This window comes from Tetrao urogallus, assembly GCF_951394365.1.
Source record: "Tetrao urogallus genome assembly, chromosome: 16".
Lineage (NCBI taxonomy): Eukaryota > Metazoa > Chordata > Aves > Galliformes > Phasianidae > Tetrao > Tetrao urogallus.
In genome coordinates, this window is record NC_136829.1 from 485837 (window position 1) to 508303 (window position 22467).

General features: G+C 48.1%; 1 protein-coding gene across 1 annotated transcript in view; it reads left to right on the top strand.

The window, feature by feature from the left end:
- DLGAP4 (DLG associated protein 4) overlaps positions 1-20305 on the top strand; it is a gene marked incomplete at both ends in the record, with an annotated part of 62946 nt that extends 42641 nt beyond the window's left edge. The window contains 6 exon segments of the mRNA XM_079543458.1: positions 12347-12708; positions 14120-14211; positions 14649-15058; positions 16767-16858; positions 19147-19299; positions 20090-20305. Coding sequence (XP_079399584.1) covers positions 12347-12708; positions 14120-14211; positions 14649-15058; positions 16767-16858; positions 19147-19299; positions 20090-20305 — 1325 coding nt within the window.
- Positions 20306-22467: the final 2162 nt, after the last annotated feature.

Sequence of the window (22467 nt, forward strand, 5' to 3'; positions counted from 1 at the left end):
AGTAACTGAGTCTGTTAAATTGATGTGGTAGGTCTGTTAGCCTCTCCTTTGCATCCTTTTTCTAGTTACAAGCCTTCAAAGTGCTTCCTGGCGAGTTCTGCAAGCTGGAGGACCAGGCTGACGTGGGTGTGGGTGAGCAGGTACTGCATGCATGACTCCAGGCCTTTCTCCTGCTGCCTGTACTTGTGGCTGAAATGCAGTGGTCTGGGCTCAGACTGAAAGATTGCAGGGACTCTTCAAGGCAGTGCAATGGGAGCCTGGGGTTTTGGAGCCCCTGGTAAAAAGCAAAGCTTGTTAATGGCTTGAAGCTGTTCAGGTCAGAGTTAGCTCGGTGTGCTTGCAGAAGACTCCGTTGGTGGCTGAGGTTTGTTGTGCTCTTTCATTTTGGAGCCTGGAACAGTGGTTTCTTTGTCTCATTGTCTCCTTGATTCCCGAACAAAGCATTCCAGAAAGTTTAGTCCTGATACCTCCTCCCTTTGGAAGGGTGGGAGAACAGAGCATTCTCCTGGGAGTGTTTGTGATATTTGAAATTCCTAGGAAATCACAGTTGAGGACTCTAGGCCTATAGGAGAGCGGTGTGAGCGAAGTCACTGGAGACAGTCTGTGCTGTCTGTCTGCCTCCTCTGTGCCTAGACAGAGAGAAGGGATGTTAGAGCTCAAGAAGTGCAGCTTTGTTGGAACATGGGTTAGTTCATAAAGGAGTATGCTGAAAACCAAGCGATGATAACAGCTGTGCTTTCAGAAGCTTTCTAATAGCTTATCCAAAAGGATTAGAAGGTTGAAATATTTGCTTAATTGCCTGCTGTGGCTCTGAGGACTGACTTTGTCTCCTCAGATCAGATGAGGGGTGCGCAGCATTGCCAGTTCTGGTTGGCGCAGCAGCTAACTGCTGTCAAATTTAATGCTAATGGTGAAGGAGAACCTGATTATAGGAGGCCTTTTCTGCATGTTCATGTTGTGTATCTTTTAACTAATGCTGCATTAGACTGAATTAGAATATGGAATAGTTTTCTCAACCTGGAAAGCTTGTCCTGTGCTTCAGCTAACAGAAGTTTCCCAGCAACTTTGACTTTGATTCTTCAGAATTAGCATAATGTTGCCACATCTTGGTTTGTACATTCTTAAGGCAGGAAATGGCTTCAATTGAATCTAAATATTAAAACCTGTTGAGACGATTATAGCTTTGACAATGTAAATCTTGAGTGCTGGCTGCCTGGCAGGAAATTTCTGAGCAAGAAGACCCTCCTGACTAATGTTTAGACTCTCTCAGGGTAGGTAAACATGGGGAGAAGCGTATCCAGGCCTGATGCCTTTCCCATCTCCCTTGCACGGAGACTGTTGCGCTGTTGTCTGCTTGTCTGCTGACACATGTGCTTTCCCTGCCCCTGTGGGTACAGGGTGTGGTTTGTTTGGAGCTTACAAAGAATTCCTCATCTCTGGGTGTGGGGGGAGTTTTTTCCATAATGTTCTGGCAAAACCATCTCTGCTGCTTTTCTGGTGGCATCACTGAATAGTTGCCATAGCCTAAAAGAGCTGGAATTTCATCTTGTGTGAGCAGATGCCACCAAGTCCCCTTCTGGGGCTGGATAACATTTGGAACTCAGTAGCTGAATGCTGTGGAGAAAATCTTGAGGCAGAATAAAGTGACAGAGGATTTCTCCTCTTGCCTCAAGGTTTCTCGCCAGCATCGGTGACAATTTCTACCTGTTCTGTCTGCTGCCTGAGGTAGGCTGGAGGACTGCTGCTCCTGGTAGTGAAGCCATCCCTGAGGAGTCCCACTTATACCAGGGGAGCAAACAAGAACCGAGATGTTGCTGTCACCAGTGCAGCCCTGTTCCTGTTATCGCAGTCTGCTGACAAGCTGCTGCTGGCTGCCATCAGCACTCTAAGCACCCTCTTAGCTGGTTCTTCTGTGAACAGCATTTAAATGGCACACTTAAAGTAATGGCAACCCATCCCCACTGATTCTAAAGCTGTCTGCTGGTGGGACCAAGACAGTACGGTAAAAGCTGCTGCACTGGGGACAACACTTGACTGCAATTCCCCCAACGTCCTGCACCAGCTAGTGGCAATGTGCTTGGGTGCCCAGAAGCTCTAGGGGTGGCTCTGCCATGCTCCTGTAGCTGCAAAAAGTCCTGGACAACAAGTGGGATGGATGAAGAAGTGTGGGCAGTAGGGCAAGGGGGGGGAAATCCTGCTGCTCTGTGCTGTGAGACCCCACCTGGAGTACTGTGTCCCGATATGGAGTCCTCAGCACAGCAGACACATGGAGCTGTTGGAGAGCATCCAGAGAAGAACCACAAAAATGATCCCAGGATGGAACACCTGTAAGTACAGACAGAGAGCTGGGGCTGTGCAGCATGGAGAGAAGGCTGTGAGGTGACCTGAGAGCAGCCTGTCAGTATCTAAAGGGGAGCGACAGGAAAGAAGAGGACAGACTCTTTAGCGGGATCTGTGGTGACAGAACAAGATGGAAAGGTTTCAAGATCAAAGAGGATGGATTTAGGTTAGATATAAGTAAAGAGTCTTCTGCAGTGAGGGTGGTGAGGCACTGGAACAGTTTGCACAGAGATGTGGATGCCTCATCCCTGGAGACTTTAAGGTGAGCCTGGATCAGGCCCTTGGAAACCTGTGGTGTCCTTGTGCATTGCAGGGGAGTTGGGCTAGATGACTTTTAAAGGTCCCTTCCAGCTCTAGAAATTCTGTGATTTATGGTGGGACTGGAGCATGTTCACTCAGCCAAACAGGAGATACATGGGAAGTACTGCAGAGTAGCTATTGGGAATGTGCCAGATGGATGAATCCCTCTTTCTTAGTAGACAAGCAGTTGGGTTGTTGCACTTGGTGCTCAACTTACTGCCTGTACTTTGAAAGCTTGCAGTGTTCCTCATTTGATATGGGAATAAATGCTTCAGAATTACTTTTTTTTTTTTGGACTTGAGAGGTCAGCAGATGCTAAAATAAGTCTGAATTGTCGAGCTTTGACATGGGCAGGAACAGACTTGGGTTAACAAGCAGTCCCATATGGGTTTTTAGCCATGTGTTTTTTGACTGGGTGTGACTTTGAGGAGGTGTTAAGATTCCCTGGATTCCTACAGTGGCATAGTTGAAAGCATCTGCAATGCAATCCTCTGATTGAGAGTGGTGTGTTATCGCTTAAAGCAAAGTGATGGCAAATGGAAAGGAATATTTGATATGATGCATAATCAGCTTGTGGGACCTACTTCTGCAGGATATTCTAGAAACTGCTAGCTTGGAGGAAAAACTAATAAAATCTGCTTTCTTAAACACTGAAGATTAATGCTATTACTCTTGTTTCACTTACAAGTGGCTATAGCAGTGGATGAACAGAGGATGCTCACTGATTTCTTCTTAGAATAGCCTGACCCTGACTAGTGCAGCTTGACACTTCATGGAGCATCAGTTGCTCCTGTAGCAGTAGGTAAGTTGACAGTGCTAGGTTAACATCCCCAGTGGAGAAGGGAAGCAGCCTGCAACATTGTGGCACTGGCTAATAATTTGTGTCTGGTTCACATTTGTGCCTCTAATTAATGTGTGCTGCCTTAGTCTCTCTATATAAAAGTTACAGTAGTGATGCTGAACACAGAGAGGCTCCAACATGGGCAGTGCTCTGTGTAACATCACAGCAGCCAGCTCAGAACAGCACTCCTTGAAGTGCCTCTGGCTGTTCTGTCTGTGGCCTGGGATGGTCCTGCACAACTCTCACTCTTCACAAGGCCTCCCTAATGCATTTGGGGCTGCTGAATCAAAGCTGCCCCAGATAAAAGCTGTAGTGGGAGGTCTGTACTAATGTTCTTCTAGCTCCTCAGTGAAGGAATCATCACTGCATCAACACTGCAGTGTTCCTGTACAAGAAAGGAGGGATGGGGCTGCAGTAAGCACTGTTCCTGAGGGATATTCCTCATGGAAGGTAGGGCTCCAGGTGTCTTCAGTCACTTTCTCTCCTGCTTTGCAGCAGATCAGTGTGGTCTCTAATCTCCTGACTGACTGGTGGTCTCAGCGCTAAGCTCTGTGTGTTTCTGCTCTGCACAGACAGTCACTGCGTGGGCATGGCCCAGGTTCTTTTTGGGGCAGGCACTCTGGCTCGCTGAGGTGGGTGTGGGTGTGCAGCCACGCTGTGCTGGGTGACGCAGTGAACCACGTGCTGTGGCACTGCTGCTCTCCCAGCCCCAGGTGCCTCCATGCCAGTGTGCTCTCAGCTGCTTCTGCATCCCCTGGGCAAAAGCAAAGGAAGAACGGTGCATCTGAGTGTAGCTTCACCGCCACGCTGAGCCTGTGTCCCTGTGGGATTCCACACACTTGTAGCATGGTTGGTTTTTTTTTGTTTGTTTGGTGGGTCTAGGATGATGCTGGCTGTTCTGTAGCTGCTTGTTGACTTTTTCTGCACAGGCAGGCAGTTGGCTGCAATGTGATGGTGCTGTGGGCAGGAAGCACAACAGAAGCAGGAGCAGGGATGGAAGGTGGGTTTTCAGATATGGTGCTCCAGGCCCTTCATCATCTTTGTGGCCCTCTGCTGAACTCTTTCCAGGAAATTCCTGTCTTTTTTGTACTGGGGAGCCCAGAACTGGTCACAATACTCCAGGTAGGGGAGGGCTGTGCAGGTGGAGCCACGGCAGTGGGACCTGCAGGGCAGAATGAGCAACAGAAGGAATTGGATGGAGTGCCCACTGCCCAGCTGTATCAGACAAGCTGGCAGCATGGATACTTAGTCACCCCACGTTGCTGCCCAGGAGCTCATCTAGGCACCTGTGACAGTTTTTGAGACTTTTGCTGCTTATTAGTGAATTAACAGCTTGAACATAAAATATTCCTGTACACTGCTACTCTGCCAGCTGGGTTGGAGAGCTGCCTGAGTCCACAATACAGATGGCGAGCTTGCTGGTGCAGGGCTGTGGAGCAGGGTGGAGTTGCATATAGCTGCTCTTTCTTGCTTTATAAAACCTGTGCTGAAATGACTTAGGGAGGGTGAGGAGAAGTTACAGTGTCGCTTCTAATACAAATAGAAGCTCCAGTAACAGTTGCTGTAGATGTGTCTGGGAGGTCTGTGGCTTGCATTCTCTGCAGCATGTGTTGTCCTCACAGTAACATTAACTGTGCCCTGAAAGGAGGAGGTGACCAGATGGGTCAGAAGCCCAACTGTGAGAGATACTGTATTTTTAAACCCCAGCATTCTTGGGTGGTGTCATCTGATGCCTCATGCCTCTCCTTAAATCCGTGACCTTCTGAAAGGCTTCCTTTCAAGAAAGGGGAGGAAAAAAAGCTGCTGTGCCCTGCCATCGTAGCAGGTTTTGGTGTGTAAGTGCTTATTGTAACTTCTGAGTGTTGCTACAAAGTTTTGAGTAGGAGCATCTCCAAAGTGCTCAAACCTGATATGTTGAAAAATCCAAAGCTCCTTAAGGGGTCACAACCCTCAGCCTTTCTTTCCCTGGGTGAGTTTTCCATCTCCCTCTGCAGAGCACTGGGGCCTGGACATCCGGTCAGAAGTGGCCATTAAAGTGCCTTGCAGTCCTGAGTGGCAGTGCTGTGCCTTCCTGCCTGTCCATGCCTCACCTTGTGTGGCCCCTGGCCCAGCAGCACAGCTTCCCCTGACTGTTAACTCACTTCTCACCTGGGACCATCTCAGTCACAAATGAGCAGAGTACAGATGGTAGAACAGGCCATTTTGTGGTGAGCTTCTGGATGAAGGTTGTACCTTTAGACAAGAAATACACAGCTAATACTCAAGGACAGCCTTTGGGTTTTGTATTTGCATGGTGGGGAGGAGCTCTTACTGTGGCTGTACTACTTTGAAGTTGCTCCCTTGCATTCAAGATCTTTTTCCTGCAGATATGTTCATTTCTTTTGTTTCCATAATATTTAGGAACTTAATGTACCTAGTGTACAAGTGTTAGCTGCTTTGGCTGACTGCTGGCTCAGTTTTAAGGAAGTGGATATTTCTCTTGCCTTAAAGCTAAGTAGATAGTTATTCTGGCAAAGAAATGTCAGGTTGTTGAAATGTAGAAGCCTACTAGCCTGTAGTACCCTTGGGCAGCAGGAGGCTGTGATGTGGATCAGGTACATCTGGTGTGATGGTGGGTGCTCCTGGGGAAAGCCTGTGTGACGTGTTGGAAGAATGGCCCTGTTAGTAAGGGCACCTTCATCTGGCATGCTCATCTCACAGGTGAGTTACTGCTGTTGATGTAAGGTGGAAATAGTCAGTTCCCATATCTGCAGACCTGCCTTCCATCTCCGTTCCTGCTTCAGTTGTGTTCCCTGACATTGTGATGCTGTCACATCTGGCTGGATGTGCTGGTGAAGCTGGTACTGTGTCCCAGGGCTGGCTTGAGGGGGTGCCCGTGCCTTTGGGATTGATGGGGCAGTGGGCACCAGCACCAGACGTCACTGTGTCTGTCCTGAAAGCAAGTATCTGTCTTCAGAATGGCAGTATAGTTGGTAGGGAGAGAAACGATGGCACCCAGCCAGTGGTGGGGCAGTGGCTGCTTTTTTGTGGCTGTCATTGCATGTGTGCAAGCAAGCTGCTCGGTGTGCTGCCCTACTTGGAGAGCTGTGCTTTGCCCGGGGGCTGAGGATGAGGAAGTTGATAGGAGGGGAATGAGAGCTTGGATTTCTCTGGCCTCCTTCAGAACAATCCTACATGCAGCCAGAGTCCATGGACTCAAGCAGGAGGTGTCATGTGCAACTGGTGGTGCTTCCTTCCTGCATCTACAGTTACAGTGAGCAAAGCTGGAGGGGCTGGCTTGGTGCTGAAGATGTTGGTTTTGATTATCTGGGAGCTTCAGAGGGCCTGGGCTGGTCACAACACAGGTCTTGATAGGCACATTCAGTTTCCAAGGAAGCAACACAGGCTGGAGTGCAGCAAGAGCAGGCATGGATGACCTACTCTGTAGTTAAACTGGGGGAAACTTCTGGAATGGTTGCCTTCATCCTTATAAGAGACTTTTAACTTCTTAAACTGGGAATATTGTACTGCTGTGACAAAGAAGCCTGGGATATTCCTAGAGCATGTGAAACGTAACTTTGTGTTGCAAGTACCAAGTGAGCCAGCTAGGAAAAATGCCTTCCTAGACATGTTTTAGAACAGAGGATGCCTTGTGGGAGCTGTGACAGCAGGTGGCTGTCTTGGCTGGGGTGATGGTGAAATAGTTCAGAATTTTTACTGTAAAGGAAAAAGGCTCTTTTATGCATGTCAAGAGCAAGAAGGGATCTAAAGAAAGCACTGGACTGATTCTTGATGAAGATGGTCACTTAACAGGTAGGCATGAGGAAACAGAAGTCCCTTCTGTCTGTCCAATTGTATTGCTTCCAGTAGCAATTGTTAGGGGGAATCATTTTTCCTTGGACATCCTACAAACAAGGCATCCTGTGGGTTGCTATAGCTTCAGTCTTGTGTTGTGCAAGTTCATGGAAATCAGAGGTTAGGCTGTTTGGAATGTGACTGTTCTGGTATTGTTTGCTGTTAAAAGCTACCTGTAAATATGCCCCTTAAACAAGTCTGGAGACGTGACCAAAATGCAACTTAGGGCTGTTCTTGTTTGCTGCATTATTATTGGGAAGCTTCATTTAAAAGGCAAAGGAGTTTGTCTTGTAGTGGGAGAGATTATTTTGGCGTGTGTTGCCTTATGCAAGGGATGTCATTTCTTCAGATCTTTCTATGGAGAAAGAGGATGCATAGGGAGCAAAAGTGGTTAGCAATTTGAGCTCTATTAATACACCTCACCTTCACAACCGATTGTGACTTGGAGATTTTAATTCAGTAAAATTGAGGATGGTGTGATTAGGTCTTTAAAGCCATGGGGATTGACGAGGAATACCACTGGTCTATGTTGAATCGACCGGAGCAACAAAATAATTGCACTTTGTGCCAGACACACACCAGCGGCAATTAGTGTTTAAATCTAGACCCAAATACCTTGGCTATGATCTTGGCAGTGCTGCAGGTACTGAGCAGGTAAGTTCAGCTTGTTTGTGTTTGAACAGGGGCCTCTCAAGGCTGCAGTGGATTTAATATTCTTTTCTGACTCCTGTGCTTTGGTCTTTCAAGAAGCAATTGCCCTGTTCAGAAGGAGAGGATCCCAGTACCCCCAGCTGCTTTGAGGGTCAGAGCAGCCCTCCAGGTTAACGCTCTGAATCTGAAGCTCTTTTGCCTGAAGTCAGTGGGTGCTGCCCAAGGCCCTGCGAGCAGCAGGTAATGCCATGTGGAAGATGCTAATTTTGAAACATGCTGCTTTCTAAAAACAATTGCGCAAGGAAGGCTATAAACAGACAGCCCTCCCCTGGCCCATCAATCATCCACGGCAGTTGTAAATTCTAATGACTTCCTTAAATAAGCTGTAGGAGATCCTATGGGTGGAAAGGGTCTGGTGCTGCAGAGCTGGAGGCTTAACCAAAGCTTCCCTACCTCTGGTTCTTCAGCGCCTTTTTGCAGTGTTGGTTGATACTCACAAATTTGAGTGGTGCTGACAAACAGCAGAGTAAAATGTGTACCTGCTCCACTGCCCTCCTGGGCTGCAGCTCCGTTTTGCATCACAAACTGAAACAGCAATGTAGTAGGCTGTGACCTGCATTGGATCAGGAGCTGCTCGCTGCTGGGGCTGACCAGTGGCACGAGGCATGCTGCTGCCTGGTTGGTTCATAACGTTTCCCCCGCAGAAATAGCACAATGCACTTGGCTTCCTCAGGGCTTCTTAACTCTTCCCACAGACACAAGAAACACTGAAATTTCGTATTTGCGTTGAGGGAGAAGGACTGCTTGTTACAGGTCGGTTTATCCTGCATGGCTTTTGAAGCCTATTTTAGGCTAGGTTTAGGTTCATTGTGGTTTCTGGCTTTGCAGTGGAAAGTCCCTGCCTTATGATTGCAGAGGGTTTCAGTGGGATTAATTTGTAACTGCACTCATCGAAGCACTCTTAGTTTTCCAAGGCTCCAGGTCTTCATGCATTCCTTCCACTTGCATGGGCTTTTAGAGCTGTAGACTCTTGAGAAGTCACAGGCAGCTCTTTGACCATGCATTAGTCAGTGGGGCATTTTGTTGCTGCACAGCGGGGTTCCTTTTTAGCAAAATCTGTGCTCTTCAGCTGAGCATCTCCTGGAACAAGAAGTTGCTGCTTTGCTCTGTATACACAGCATTGCAAACAGTATTATTAGTGAGTGGAAAGCTGAATTTGTGTAAGTGACCCTAAACACCACCTGTCTTCCCTAAGAAATCTGCCGTTTTTTTGTCTCTGCTGATGTGCTGCCCTCCCCTTGTTTTGCCTAGCTGCAGTATTCGATATCAGATAGCAGCTGATTTATTCTCTTAATTACAGTACTGCCCTGTGGGCATAAACAGCAGCTGGGAAACCCAAGCTGTGCTGCTTGAAAACACAGCAGCAGAAGTGCCAAAGCAGTCTGTGCCATCAGCTCTGCCCTGTGTGGTGTGATCTGCCCAAGGCTCACTGCTGGCTGGAGGGGGGCACCGTGAGGCTGGGCACAGTGTTGGAGGAACTGAGAGTATGTGTGATGCAGGGAGAAGAGGGCTATGGGAGGCAGGCATTCTCTTCTGCCCTTTTGGGTAGTTTTGGCTTGTCCTGGTTAATAGCTGCCTCAGTTCCTGGTACAGTGACATGTGGCATTGTGAGCATCCTGTGTTTGGTGGTGTAGCCTACTTTGTGTAAAGGGGCTTTTCCTCTTGCTTCATTCAGTCTGATCGTCCTACAGTGCTCTGCTGGATTGAACTGTACAGGCTTGGTGTAAGACTTGGCCCAGAAATTGGTGTAACCAATCTATGATGTTCCTGTATCAGGATAGCTTTGCTGAGGTGCCTGGGCAGAGTCCTTACCTGTGGGGTGCTCCATGGCTCCCTTTTCCCTGCCCAGGAGAGCTGCTGCTGACCATGCTCACATGAGAAGTGCTTCACCCATCTAGCATTGTGACCAGATAGTTGTAGCCAAGACCTGTCCTGAGAGGTTTGAGCAGGTGAACATCTGTAACAAGTGAAGTTCTAACGTGGCCAGATCTGTAGTGCACCCAAGGAGATTTGCAGTAGGGAACTTGGGGAGAGAGGCAGCAGTTATGCAGTGTCTGGTGCTTTGACCTCCTGGTTTGTATGTCTGCATGGTGCTGAGAAGCATTGCTGTGGGCAGAGGCCATGCTGCAGTTCAGCCTGTGCTTGTGCAAGTGCTGCCATTGAATCTGATACCTCTGCTGAACTCAGCATCCTGGGTTCAAGGTTGACTTGCTTGGAGATGCTAAACAGTTCTGATTTGATGCTGCTTTGAGCATCTGCACATGTCCTGCTGCTGTCCTGGTGCGTGAGCTTGCGCCCTGCAAAGGACGGGGGTGGTGTGGGGCTGGCAAGCTGGAAGCAAATGCTGGTGTGATTACAGTCAGCAGCTGGCAGTGCCCTGGCAGGACAGCAGCGCACTGTTTATGTGACCAATCAAGAACTGGCTGAAGGATGTGTGTAGCTGTGTTTTGGCATGTAAATGTGAGAAGTTGCTACACTTGTCTGACCTTTTAGGAAATCACTGTGGGTGGCTTTTCAAGAGCCTAATATGTTCCTGTTCTGGCAGGACTTACAGCAGCTCCAGGTTTGGGCTGTCCTGAGCAGTTTACACAGCTTGTGTCACTGTAAGGAATAGCAGCAGGAACAGGTCAAGCTGAAAAACTGCCCAGTGCCCTTACAAAGTAGCTTGTCTGAATATTTTTCAGCTGTGTGCTTCCCAACTGTATGGCCCTCATGGCTGCAGGAGGGACCTGTGTCAAAAGGGGTATGAGGGCTGGGGTGAGCTGGCAGGAGAGCTCTGGTGGCGTCCAGGTCACTGCTCACTCTGTATTCAGTCTGTGCATTGGGGCAGGAGGGAACTGGTATTGATTTGCCTTTCTGAGCTCCTCTAGGGCTTCATTTTCCTGCAGCAGTTGGGACCATTAGCTGTGCAAACACTTGTGGGAGCATGGGTCTCCTCTGTAACCCCTTTCTTTTAGCTCCTTTGAAATAGAGCTTCTAGCCATTAATAAAGGTACCTGTGGAGTGTGTAAATAGCCCATGATGCGAAATGCATTGCTGTGCAATTGTCTGCAAGCGGTATGGCCACATGCCTGGGGCACACAGGGTGGCATGCAGGGACATTCCTAGGGAGAAAAAAGGAGGAGCTGTGGGACTTAGCTGCCTGGAACACCCCTTCCCACATGGGTACTCAGGTGTAGTGGAAGAATGGTTTGGGATGACACGGCTTGCTAGACCAGAGATGGCACAAAGGCAGGGTTTGGGTGACTGGGGGAGGAATAAAACTAAGGTGAAAAGAGGGGTGAGGGGATGACGGGGGCCAGGTGCGTGTCATGAGGTGGTTGCTTGCTAGCTCTGCCCTGCCCAGCACGGTCTGTACGGTTCATATGAAAATCCTGACCTGGGTGAGGGCTTTGTGCTCCCCACATCATAGGGTGAGGTTGCAGGGGGCTGCGGCAAGGCCATATCACAGCGTCCTCATGTCCAGGGGCAATGACTGTGATTGCTGGGAAAGGTTGAGCTGGTGAGTAGGGGATGCAGGCTGGGAGCAGGGCAAGTGGGTCTGCAGGGCCTTCAGCATTTGGCTTGTGTCCCCAGACTGAGGAGCCCGCAGTGCAGACGGGCAGTGGGCAGGCAGAGGCGGCTCAGCTGCTGGAGGACCTTCCTTGATGAGGCTGGTGCTGATGCCTTTTGGGGACTTTCTTCTGGTCTGTGTGTCTGACATTGTGTGCCTATGTGTCTGTGGCTGTGTGTGTATCTCTGTTGCTGTGTGGAGCAGCACAGCCTCACCTCTCTGGCTATTAGATCTGGTGTGATGTATTTTCCTGTAATGTACAGCAGCTAGATTTTTATATTCGTACATCTAATAAATTTTATGGCTTCTTTCCATTTTTATAGGAAAAAACACCACCCTGGTCCAGATACTGAAAGTTGTCAACTGATGGGACAAAGAGCTGAGACACTTGGCTGTACTAGGACACTAAAACATAGGGCTTAGCCAAAAAGAGTTCCCTCAGCTTGGAGACTTACACCTGCCAAACCTTGTAGCAGTCTTGGGAGGCTTCTCTGTACCTCTTCTCCATTACTACTAGCCTTTCACACATCATGGTATTTCTTTTAACTTCTTTTGCAAGCTAGCTCTAGCTCTGCCTTCTGCTTCCCATTATGCTTTGGTTTGGGTTACTCGGTATGAGCTGCTGGCTGTAGGCTGTCTCTGCATTTCTGCCTTCAGCTTCTGGTTGGAGACTCCTCTTGGATGTTGTGACTGACCTGCTTTTTCTTTCTTTCACTGTATCTGTCTGCCTCTTCTATTCTTCATTCTCCCCACCTCCATCACTGCAGGTTCATCATGCCTAGTGGCATATAAAAAGACTCCACCTCCTGTCCCACCTCGGACCACATCAAAGCCGTTCATCTCTGTCACTGTGCAGAGCAGCACTGAGTCGGCACAGGACACCTACCTGGACAGCCAGGACCACAAGAGCGAGGTGACCAGCCAGTCGGGACTGAGCAATTCTTCAGACAGCTTAGACAGCACCAGGACACCCAGCGTTACGAGGGGCAGCATCGTGACTCCAGCGAGAGACACTCCAGAGCTACTGCAGAAAAATGCAACTTTGAAAAGCGACAAAGGGACTCTGACGAGTGAAGAGCCCAAAGTGGAGAACGTCCCCAAAAGAAAACTGTCATCTATAGGAATACAAGTATGGAGCCGTTTGTTCTTCTTTGTGTCCTAAGGAATGTCTTTAATCCTTCTATTTAGCACGTGTGTTTTGTATGACCAGGTGTGCATCTGAACCCACTCAGAATAGCTTGTTATACTAACTTCCATGTTCCTGGGGGGAGGTAGGGCAGAAGCTTTCTGTAACAGACCTTATAAGAGACTTACAAGCTATTTCAGTTTGAAATATTTCATGAATCAGGGGGACCCTATGAACTGAGTGGGTCTCTCTAAGAGGCGTTCTGGTGCTAGTAAACCTGCACTGATCCCGTGCTCTGCTCCCACTCCTTAGTGTCAGTCTGTTCCTTGTCCTTTGTGGTTCTTGGGACAAATTTCTTAGGAATGATGGGCCCCTCTACTTGCCATCTGCTGCAGTGTGATGTGCAGAGCTCTAGGCAGATGGGAGTGCTTCTTGGTGGCCTCTGCTCCCCTGGGCTGCCTGGCAGTGCCAGCAGGTTGCTGCTGTTCCTGCTGGAAGCATTTAACTCTGTGGAAACTAATGGAAATAAGTTGTTTGTTCTGTAGGCAAAAGAGAACCCACTGAGTAGCATAAACCTGTGCTTTATTCAGCTAATATTGTCACCTGCAATTACATTCCTTGTGGGCAGATTTCCTGGGCACAGGTGGCTGGTCCCTGCAAACAGCAATTCTGTCCCAAACTGCTGGCTTAGTGTTGCAAGTTATAGACTGCAGACAGGAATGTGAGCACTTCAGCAAGTCCAGATCAGGAGCTGGGCTTTGCAGGTCACCATGTGTGTACTGAACAAGTTCTCCATGGCTTTACACTGGGATTTGCTGACCATTTAGGTACGCAGCTCAGCAAAGGCTTCCCTGTGTGACTGGTGGGGCAAAGCATGTGTTAACAGCCATGAGCAAGAAAAGTTGTGTTGGAGAGGCTGACTTCATTCCTCTTCCTTTCCTGAGTTTGTTCCTGTGCCACCTGTCCACCCCCTGGATTTCCTTCCTGAAACCTTCTAAGCCTTTTATCCAGAGCTATGGAGAGTGTCAGTCCCTGGAAAAGAGGAAGCTAGGCTTTGCTGTCAGTCTTAATTGGATTGTGAAGCTCGTGGCCTTTGCCCATGTCAGGTGCCACGTGCAGCTGCTCCCCTGGGGACATGCAGCCCTTTCCCAGCCAGTGCCATGCAAACAGCAGATGGCAGAGCCGGGTGCGCTCAGAGCAGGTGCCTGGCAGCAGCCCAGTGGGGTACAGCCCTGATGCTCAAGTGGAGGCAAATTGATGCAGCAGCCTGGCACCTCTCCTAGCACAACTCTGCAGTTGGTGTGTGCTGTCTGCATGCTGTGTGTGCGTGTGTGGACTCCTCCCGTCTACTAATGTGAATTCCAGCAGCAAGTTCTTGTGTCTGTTTTTGTCTGTATTTCTTTTGTTTAATAAGGTTGACTGCCTTCAGCCAGTGGTCAAAGAGGAGCCTCCTCCACCAGTCACCAAATTCCAGTCCATCGGGGTTCAGGTAGAAGACGAGTGGCGGTAAGTGAAAGACTCGGGCTTTTGTAATTCTTACTCCTTTCTTCTAAATTGCTCTTTCCCATTTCTTAGATCACCTTCTCCCCTTATTCTAATACGAATGGTGTTGAGTGGGGGCCCATGGATAGCTTTTCCTCCCCAGCACACACCTGCTGCAAACAGCACTTAGTCTGCAAACAGACAAATCAGTGGCAGGTTGAAATAAATAAAATAGTCCAAGATGTAATTAGAATTGTGCATCAGTCCTCTCATCTGAATGGCCTATTGCAGTAAGCAGGCAACCTTACGATTTTGTCTGTCCGAATGTGTACTGTTTGTGTGTGAGAAGGGGAAGAGGAGGCTTAACTGCAGGCATAATAAGCAAATGTCTTTAATGGTTAGTTGTGCGACCAGACAGGTTGAGTTCTGCTATTTAATATGTTTGGGTTTGATCTCTCCAGAAACAGCCACTCTCGCAGTATGTCCTCCAAACAGGATACAGACTCTGACACGCAGGAACCCAACAACTCTAGCTGTAAATCATCTGAGAGAAGCGTTGCTGAGTGCCCCCAACACAACAACTCTGTTGGTGTTGATACCGGTGCCAGGCAACCAGCCAAGCCCTCACAGATTAAGAGAAACCTCTCCTATGGAGACAACACTGACCCAGCCCTGGAGCCTTCCTCTCTCCCTCCTCCTGACCCTTGGCTTGAGACATCATCTGCCTCGCCATCGGAACCCACGCAGCCCGGAGCCTGCCGGCGGGATGGGTTCTGGTTTCTGAAGCTGCTGCAGGCAGAAACAGAGCGGTTAGAGGGCTGGTGCCGCCAGATGGACCAGGAGACCAAAGAGAACAATCTCTCTGAAGAAGGTAGGTGCTGCCAGCCTCTGGACACAATGCTGGAGCAGCCCAGTAGCTCCTCCTTTAAGAATTAAAGCAGAGTACTGGATTAGCTTTCTGTGGTTAAATTGCTGATCTCCCACAGGGTCACAGTGGAACCTGGAGGTGAGTATGCAGCAAGGAACAGTTTGTCCTTGGGAAGGACAGGAAGGATAAGGCAACTTGCTTTAGCAAATGGGGTAAGAAATAACGCAGTTGAGAAGATTTCAGAAGCTGCCATCATCCATCATTAAGAAGTCAAAGCAGCTAAAAGCTTGACTAGGTTGTTTTCAGAGAGGCTGAGAGCTTTCTCCCTGGCCACTCTGTTTTGATTAAGTGCACAAGTAAAAGTTTACCTGGTGGTGGAGTGGAAGGCACCATAACTGTGTGCCTGTGTGATCTGGCTTGTCTTCATGGCAAAGAGTAGGTTTCTTTGTAGGGGAACATCTCACTCAATTCCTGTGAAGTATACCAAAGTCACATACACAGGAAACACAAGGGCACTTGATTTTACTGGGCTCAGTCACAGCTGGACTTGTTCCATTATTTTCAAATGAATTGGCAAAAGCTCTGCTGCTTACAATGGTAATCATGCTTAGGTGTGTACTGAGTGACAGAACCAAGTACCTAGGCTGCAAGGAGCACAATTTCGAGGCCTGTTTATACCCAAGAAAGGTGAAATGGTGGTGAGATTTAGTTATAGCTTGCTGTCACTGCTGGGGGCATTTGATCTCTAACCGTATCACACTGTGATGCTGCACTGGCTCCTGAGCTGGACAGTCAGTGCTGGGGCTCTGCACGCTTCAGAGGGACAGAGCATGTCGTGTTGCTCTTGCTCTGCTTGTGGCAACAGTGCCTTGGTATGAAGAGACACAGATTGATGTGATGTTAGATCTGTGACCTTAAGAGCAATCTCCTAGTAGGTTTTGTAACGAAGAATGTGGTGGGTATGAAAAAAAAAAAAAGCCCTGCTTATGTCTGTCCAGTCAAGCACAGGTCTATAAAGATTCAGAACTGATTTGGGAGAACTGCATCAGGCTAGGGAGAAGGAAGCAGATCATTCCACATGTGCTCATTACGTATTTGTGTGCTCCATGAGTCTCTCATCCCTGCCTTTGCAAGGGAAAAGCCCATATTTAGCACTTTTCCATAATCAACCAGAAGAATGTTGCTATGCTCAGAGGCTCCTTGGAGGCCCACTAAGAGCATCATAAAGCCCTGGGTTTTAAAAGCATTGTGATTAAAAACACTTGCCTGACAGTATTTTAATCCATTCCGGTAAATGGAGATTGGAGACTGTTCTATCGAGAAGCAAGGGACATTGCTGCTTTTCCTTTGTCCATGGGCAGAAGAGCAGGCAATGATGATCTGTGAGCAGGTGCCAGCTTCAACTCCTCTGGCTGGGCTTGCAGCCCATCACACGAGCCACAGGGTACTTCCTGCAAGCTCTATTGCCATGACCTTCTTCTGTTGTCCTGCTTCTGACCTGCTCTAGATAGAAGGAGCAAGGATGGATGGCAAAGACAACCACAGACTGTAGTTTCAGTGCATCTTTGTTGCCTGAGAGTAGTTAGTTCTTAACAGATCTCTGTAACTGCTAATGATTATTTCTTGCTCCAGGAATGCCTGAGTTTGTTGCTGCACTTATGGACTGTTCAATTAAGCCTTTTCTTTTCTTTTCTTTTCCACCCTCTAATAGTCTTAGGAAAAGTCCTGAGTGCAGTGGGCAGTGCACAGCTACTAATGTCACAGAAGTTCCAGCAATTCCATGGCCTCTGTGAACAAAACTTGGTGAGTCTGGTTTTATTCCTGCCTCTTTCTGGGAGGGAAATACAGCTGCTTCAGCAGCACAACAGGAATATTGTTATGCTGACAGCGGTACAGAGCAAAGCCAGAGCGGCTGTAGCCTACAACCTGACCACTGTGCTGTGATGGATTCGTGCTGTTTCCAAATAGCAGGTGAGCAGTGGGTGGCTGAACAGGCAGTTCTTAGCTGTGCTCTGCTCAGGGATGAATATTTGCAGTTTGTTTTCGTGCTTGTGTGGCACAGAGAAATTCTCTTCAACTGCCATTCAGGCACACTAAAGGGTACCTGCAGAGTCTCTTGTAGGTCTGATGTCATGTAGCTGTTCTGCTGTGTGTCCTGGAAACCACTTCTTTGTTGCTTCTAAAGGACGTTTTGAGGTGAAACACAGATTTTTACCAAATGGGGGGTTGTTTGAAAAGCACGTTGTTCTCCAAAGATGCTTACTTTGCATGTAGATAATGTGGATAGTAGGGCTGTCCCAACACAGTTGTCTCTGGTTAATCACAAAACGTGGCTTGAATCAGATCTCTTCAAATTAATGCGAAGGTTTGCCCTTGCTGAGCTAACTTGAGGATGGGTGGGAATCTAGGATTTGGGGGTTGTCTCTTTCCTCTCAAGATTTTGGGTTTTGCAGAATTCTTGAGATGTATTCCCCTTTACTTGCAAAAAACTTAGAGAAACTCAGGAAGAAGAAGAGTGTGAATGTTCCCTTGCAGATCTTGGAACATGGCTGAGAGAAGAGCAACAGCAACACCAGCAGCCAGGCTTTCAGCAATATTCTGTGTTGAAATTTTCCTTTGACACCTTGTGCTCAGTTGCTTAGATTTAATCCTGTGCTTTTCTGAGACAGTGAAGGCCTATATTGGCAGTTTAGGTGCCTGAGAATTAGGGAATTTCTGTTTTTAATGGGGGCAAATTTACTTTAGCTCCTTTAAAATTTTTTCAGAAGTTACAGTGATGAAGTGCTGGTTCTGCTGCCCAGCAAAATGTGGGTGCTCCATCCCTGGTGGTGCCCAAGGCCATGGCTAGGCCCTGGGCAGCCTGAGCTGAGGTAGGTCAGCCAGCCCACAGCAGGAGTGGGGATGGGGATTGTAGGGTCCCTGCCAGCCCAAGCCCTTCTACAATTCTATGAACCTATAAGCAAGTCTAAGAAATCACAAAATCAAAGGGGTTGGAAGGCTTCTCTGGAGTTTCCTGGTCCCACCCCACTCTTAGAGCAGGTCATGCAGGAAAGCATCCAGGTGGGTTTGGATATCTCCAGAGAAGGAGACGCCACCTCCTGTGCACAGCCTGTGCCAGGGCTCAGGTACCCTCGCTGTACCTGTTGCCCCTTCTCCTGTCACTGCACACCACGGAAAGGGCCTGGCCCCATTTGAGTTCCTCACTTTAGATACTCATAGATTTTCTGCCTCCCCCCCCAGTCTCAGTTATCTCTTCCCCAGGCTGAACAGCCCCAGCAATCTCAGTCTTTCCTCATACATCATACAGGGATGCTTCAGGCCCTGGAGATCTTTATGGCCCCCTGCTGGACTCTTTCTAGGACATCCTTGTCTTTTGTGAACTGAGACACCCAAAACAACACAGAACTTCAGATTTGGCCTCAGCAGGGCAGAGGGAAGAACCACCTCCTTCACTCTGTTGGCCATGCACCCTAATATACCACTGGCCTTCTTGGCCACCGGGGCACACTGTTGGCTCATGGGCAAAGTGCTGGCCATCAGGACACCCAGGTCCTTCACCACAGAGCTTCTTTCCAGCAGGTCATCCCCTAACTGTACTGATACTTTCAGATGTGTAGCAAAGTAGTTTTGCTTGTGAAAACACTGGCATGCAAGCTTTCCAGCTGTCAGCTGTGGTTTGCATTGTGCTGTATCAGTTTCTATTATTCCATTCCCTTAAGTTATGATCTATGTACTTTAAAAAAAAAAAGTGTTGTAGTTCTGAATTGCATGCCAGAGATCTTCAGTTGGAGGTTGCTGCTGAGGGATTAGACTTAACCAGGGATGCCATGAGGAGAAAGGTGCTGTTGCCTTCTGCTGCAGAGTACCTTTTAGGATTATTTTTCAGTCTCCAATATAAGAAATTCCGTCAGGATCTTTTCTTCCTGATTGCTGCAAGAAAAACTTCTGTCTGTAAATGATGGCCTCATGCCTGTGCCTACTTAGGGCTGAAGTTTCTTAAGGGGTTTTCGAGGCTTCAGTCGTTAGAAAAGAGTAAATGTAAGCTGTACAGGCATATTCTTTATGATGTATTTTTATGCCTTTCCTTGTAGAACCCTAATGCCAATCCCAGACCCACAGCCCAGGACCTAGCTGGGTTTTGGGACCTCCTGCAGTTGTCCATTGAAGACATCAGCATGAAATTTGATGAGCTGTACCACCTGAAAGCTAACAGCTGGCAATTGGCAGAGACACCGGAGAGAAAGGTGAGCGTGGGGCAGTTCAGAGCAGTGAGAGCGCTTCACAGATACTTCCGATATGATATCTACTCCTGTCTGCAAACAGAAGATCTCTAGGATGTTCACTACCTTCTATTTCTGCAGCGTAATCCCTCCATATAATCTAGCTGTCTGTGATAACAGTTCTGGCACTTGCACTAATGAGATTGTATTGTTAATCAGCCATCCTCCCAGTGTGTGCTTTCACGGCCTCTTGAGTAATAGCGGAAGCAATTTTTACAAGAGGAAGATGGGGAGAGTGTTGTACACTCAAAGCAGTGATGCAGAGGCCTCTAGTGTTACAAGCAGTGCATAAGTACTGGTGCCTGGGTGGTATAAAAAGCATCTGCTGGAGCCTTTGGAAATCCAGGGAAGGCTGCAGCTCAGGGCCACCCTGTCTGACCACATATGAGGGGAAGAAAGAATGCTATGGCTATGGGCAGTGCAGCGTATTAGGGTTTTGCAGTTTCAGATGATGTTCAGTCTTCGTGCTGTGCTGTGCTCTGACTTACAACTGGGCCACAGATACAGCTAGAAAAAAAGAAACCCAGTCCATATAATGAAAAGCAAAATAGTCCTTTTTTATTTCATAAGAAGTAGAGAGCTTATTTTATGATGAATGTCTTGCTCTGGAACTGTTCCTACCTCTTGCACTTGTCACTCATAACCTTGTTTCTTAGCTCTTCAGGCCTCGAGAGTCCCCACCATAGCAGGGAGCAAACTTCTGTATGTGCATTTTTATTTTATGTTTGGGTTTTTCCTTACTGTCTCCCTAAAGGAAGAGAAGAAACCACCCCCTCCAGTGCCAAAGAAGCCAGCAAAGTCCAAATCCCAACTGAACCGGGACAAAGCCTCTGATTCAGACAAGCAGCGCCAGGAAGCTCGCAAGCGTCTCATGGCAGCCAAGCGCGCTGCCTCTGTGCGGCAGAACTCGGCCACGGAGAGTGCAGACAGCATCGAGATCTACGTCCCCGAGGCACAGACACGCCTTTGAGCGAAGGGGCAGAGGAAGGAACCGTGTGGTTTTTATAAGTCATTAAAAAGGGAAAAGAAAAAAAAAAGGTTCTCTCTAAACTAGTGTGATTTATTCAGTCTAGAGACAATGAGCCATCCTTGAAAAGGGCTCCTGAGTTGGCTTTTTCTCTCAGCTTTAAGTAATGAAGATTTTAAACATAAAAAGAAAAAAAAAAAAAAAATACCCCTCATTTTCTCACTGGCTGTGGTGTTGCTGAATGGACTGAACAGACTCCTGGAACCTCCAGCCCCTCAACTTGGAACTTCAATCTTTTTACTTGTTCTAACTAATGAGAATTATTAGCCTGTTTACAAGAAGAGGACAACAAAACATGAAGCCTTGAGCACTTGCCATGCTGTGTTTTTCTTCCTCCTTAGTTCTGTTCTTCCTCCTCATCCTTTTATTTTTTCCCCTTCTGTACCCTTTCTCCTTCCCTCTGCATGGCTTTGTTTACTGTGTTAGAAATAACCTCTCTTCCACAGAGCTCCTGAAGAGAACACCTATTCAGTGTGTACTACTGTTGCACTCTGCTAGCAAGCAGCCTTTCTTGGTTTTCTTTTTTTTGTTCTCCTTTTGATGGGGATAGGGGGTGGGGGGAGGATGGGTGGGCAGGGACAGGGCATTGGGTTCGTATTCCTGTTTTAATGAAGTGAGAGGATGACAGGATCTGTGGAATGTAATGCAGAGTTGCTGAAATGCAGCCTGAAAGCAAACGTGCAATAAGCTGGCAAAGGGGGCAGTGATGGTGCTTGGCTGGCAGTGCCCTACCCCAGGCACGGGAGGGGAGCTGAAGGACCACAGAGCAACTACAGACACAATCCACACATGCTTCACTTTGAGTTTTATTTCTATGCCTCCCCACCCCCAAAATTATATCCCCTGAGTTGCTTTTTAGAAAGAAGCTGCTAAACACTGAGGGACCTGTTTCGAAGTGGGCTGGGGCAGGGGAGGGCTGGGTGTGTGTGCTGGTGTTTCAGGGTGGAAGGACTCGGTTTTGTACAAAAAGGAAGGCAGAGGTGGCTAAAGGAAGGCTGCCTGCCTGTATGTATGTGTACATATGCACATATACACTTAGTAGTACCTGTACATTTAATTCATACACACGTATACATGCCCATACACAGTGCAGATTAGAAGCACCTTTGAGAGGATGGGCATATGTATAGCATATATTTTTACATGTACTATATCTAGATGTGTGTAAAAGTGTGTGTAAAAATATATACCCTGTGTGTAATCAGATGACTATTTTTTCCTTATCTCCCTGCTCTTTGGGTAGAGAAAGGATTGCTAAGTATTTTTTAGCCCATTTTCCCCTTTGTAGGCTCCTTTTCAGTTTGGCTTCTTGAAGCCAGAGCTGTCACCACCCAATTCTTTGCCACCCCCTTAAAATAAGCATTTGGTCCTATTCTGAGTGATCTTGCTGGGGACTTTTGTTGTTGTTGTTGTTCACTTGCTTGAATGAGTTGGGAGATGGTCTGCTACTTTCATGGGGGTGGGGGTGGAATCCCAAAGAAGTTTCAGCGAGGGTGTTGGTGATCCAGAAGGCAAAAAAATAAATAAAAGTGAAACCTTGAACGATGTTTGAGTCAGCATTCTGTACTGACCAGTGGGTGCATGCGTGTGCTTTTGGAGATGCCTTCATAGTCATACAACGGAAGTATATTTCCATCAAAGTTTGGCTGTAAAGTAACATACTCAACTTTATGCCTAGAGAGACTCACTTGGCGATTACACCATTGGATTTCTGGGGCGGGCTGGGAAGCTTCTGCATTTTTTGAGATCTCTAGCACTGAAATTGGGAAGACAAGTGAGGGGAAGAGCATTTGTGTGATATAGTGCTTCTCAAGAGAGCTGTGGCTGCTGCTCGGGGTGGGCGTGCAACTGCACCGTGCTGAGAACGCTTTGTCTGCCTGCGAGGCGACGGCCTTTCTTCCTCTGCCCCTCAGCAGGTACCTGCAGGCTCCTGGGCATAGCCAGCTGCATCTGCCCCAGAGAGGCCCACAGCTGGGCCTCAAGACTTACTGCTGGGAGGCGCCCCTGGGCACGCAGCAGGCAGACGCATGGTAGCAGCTCTGTCAGCCGTGCAGCCACTCTGCTGCACTGGGCTGTGCTGTGCTGTGCTGTGCTGCATGCCCTGT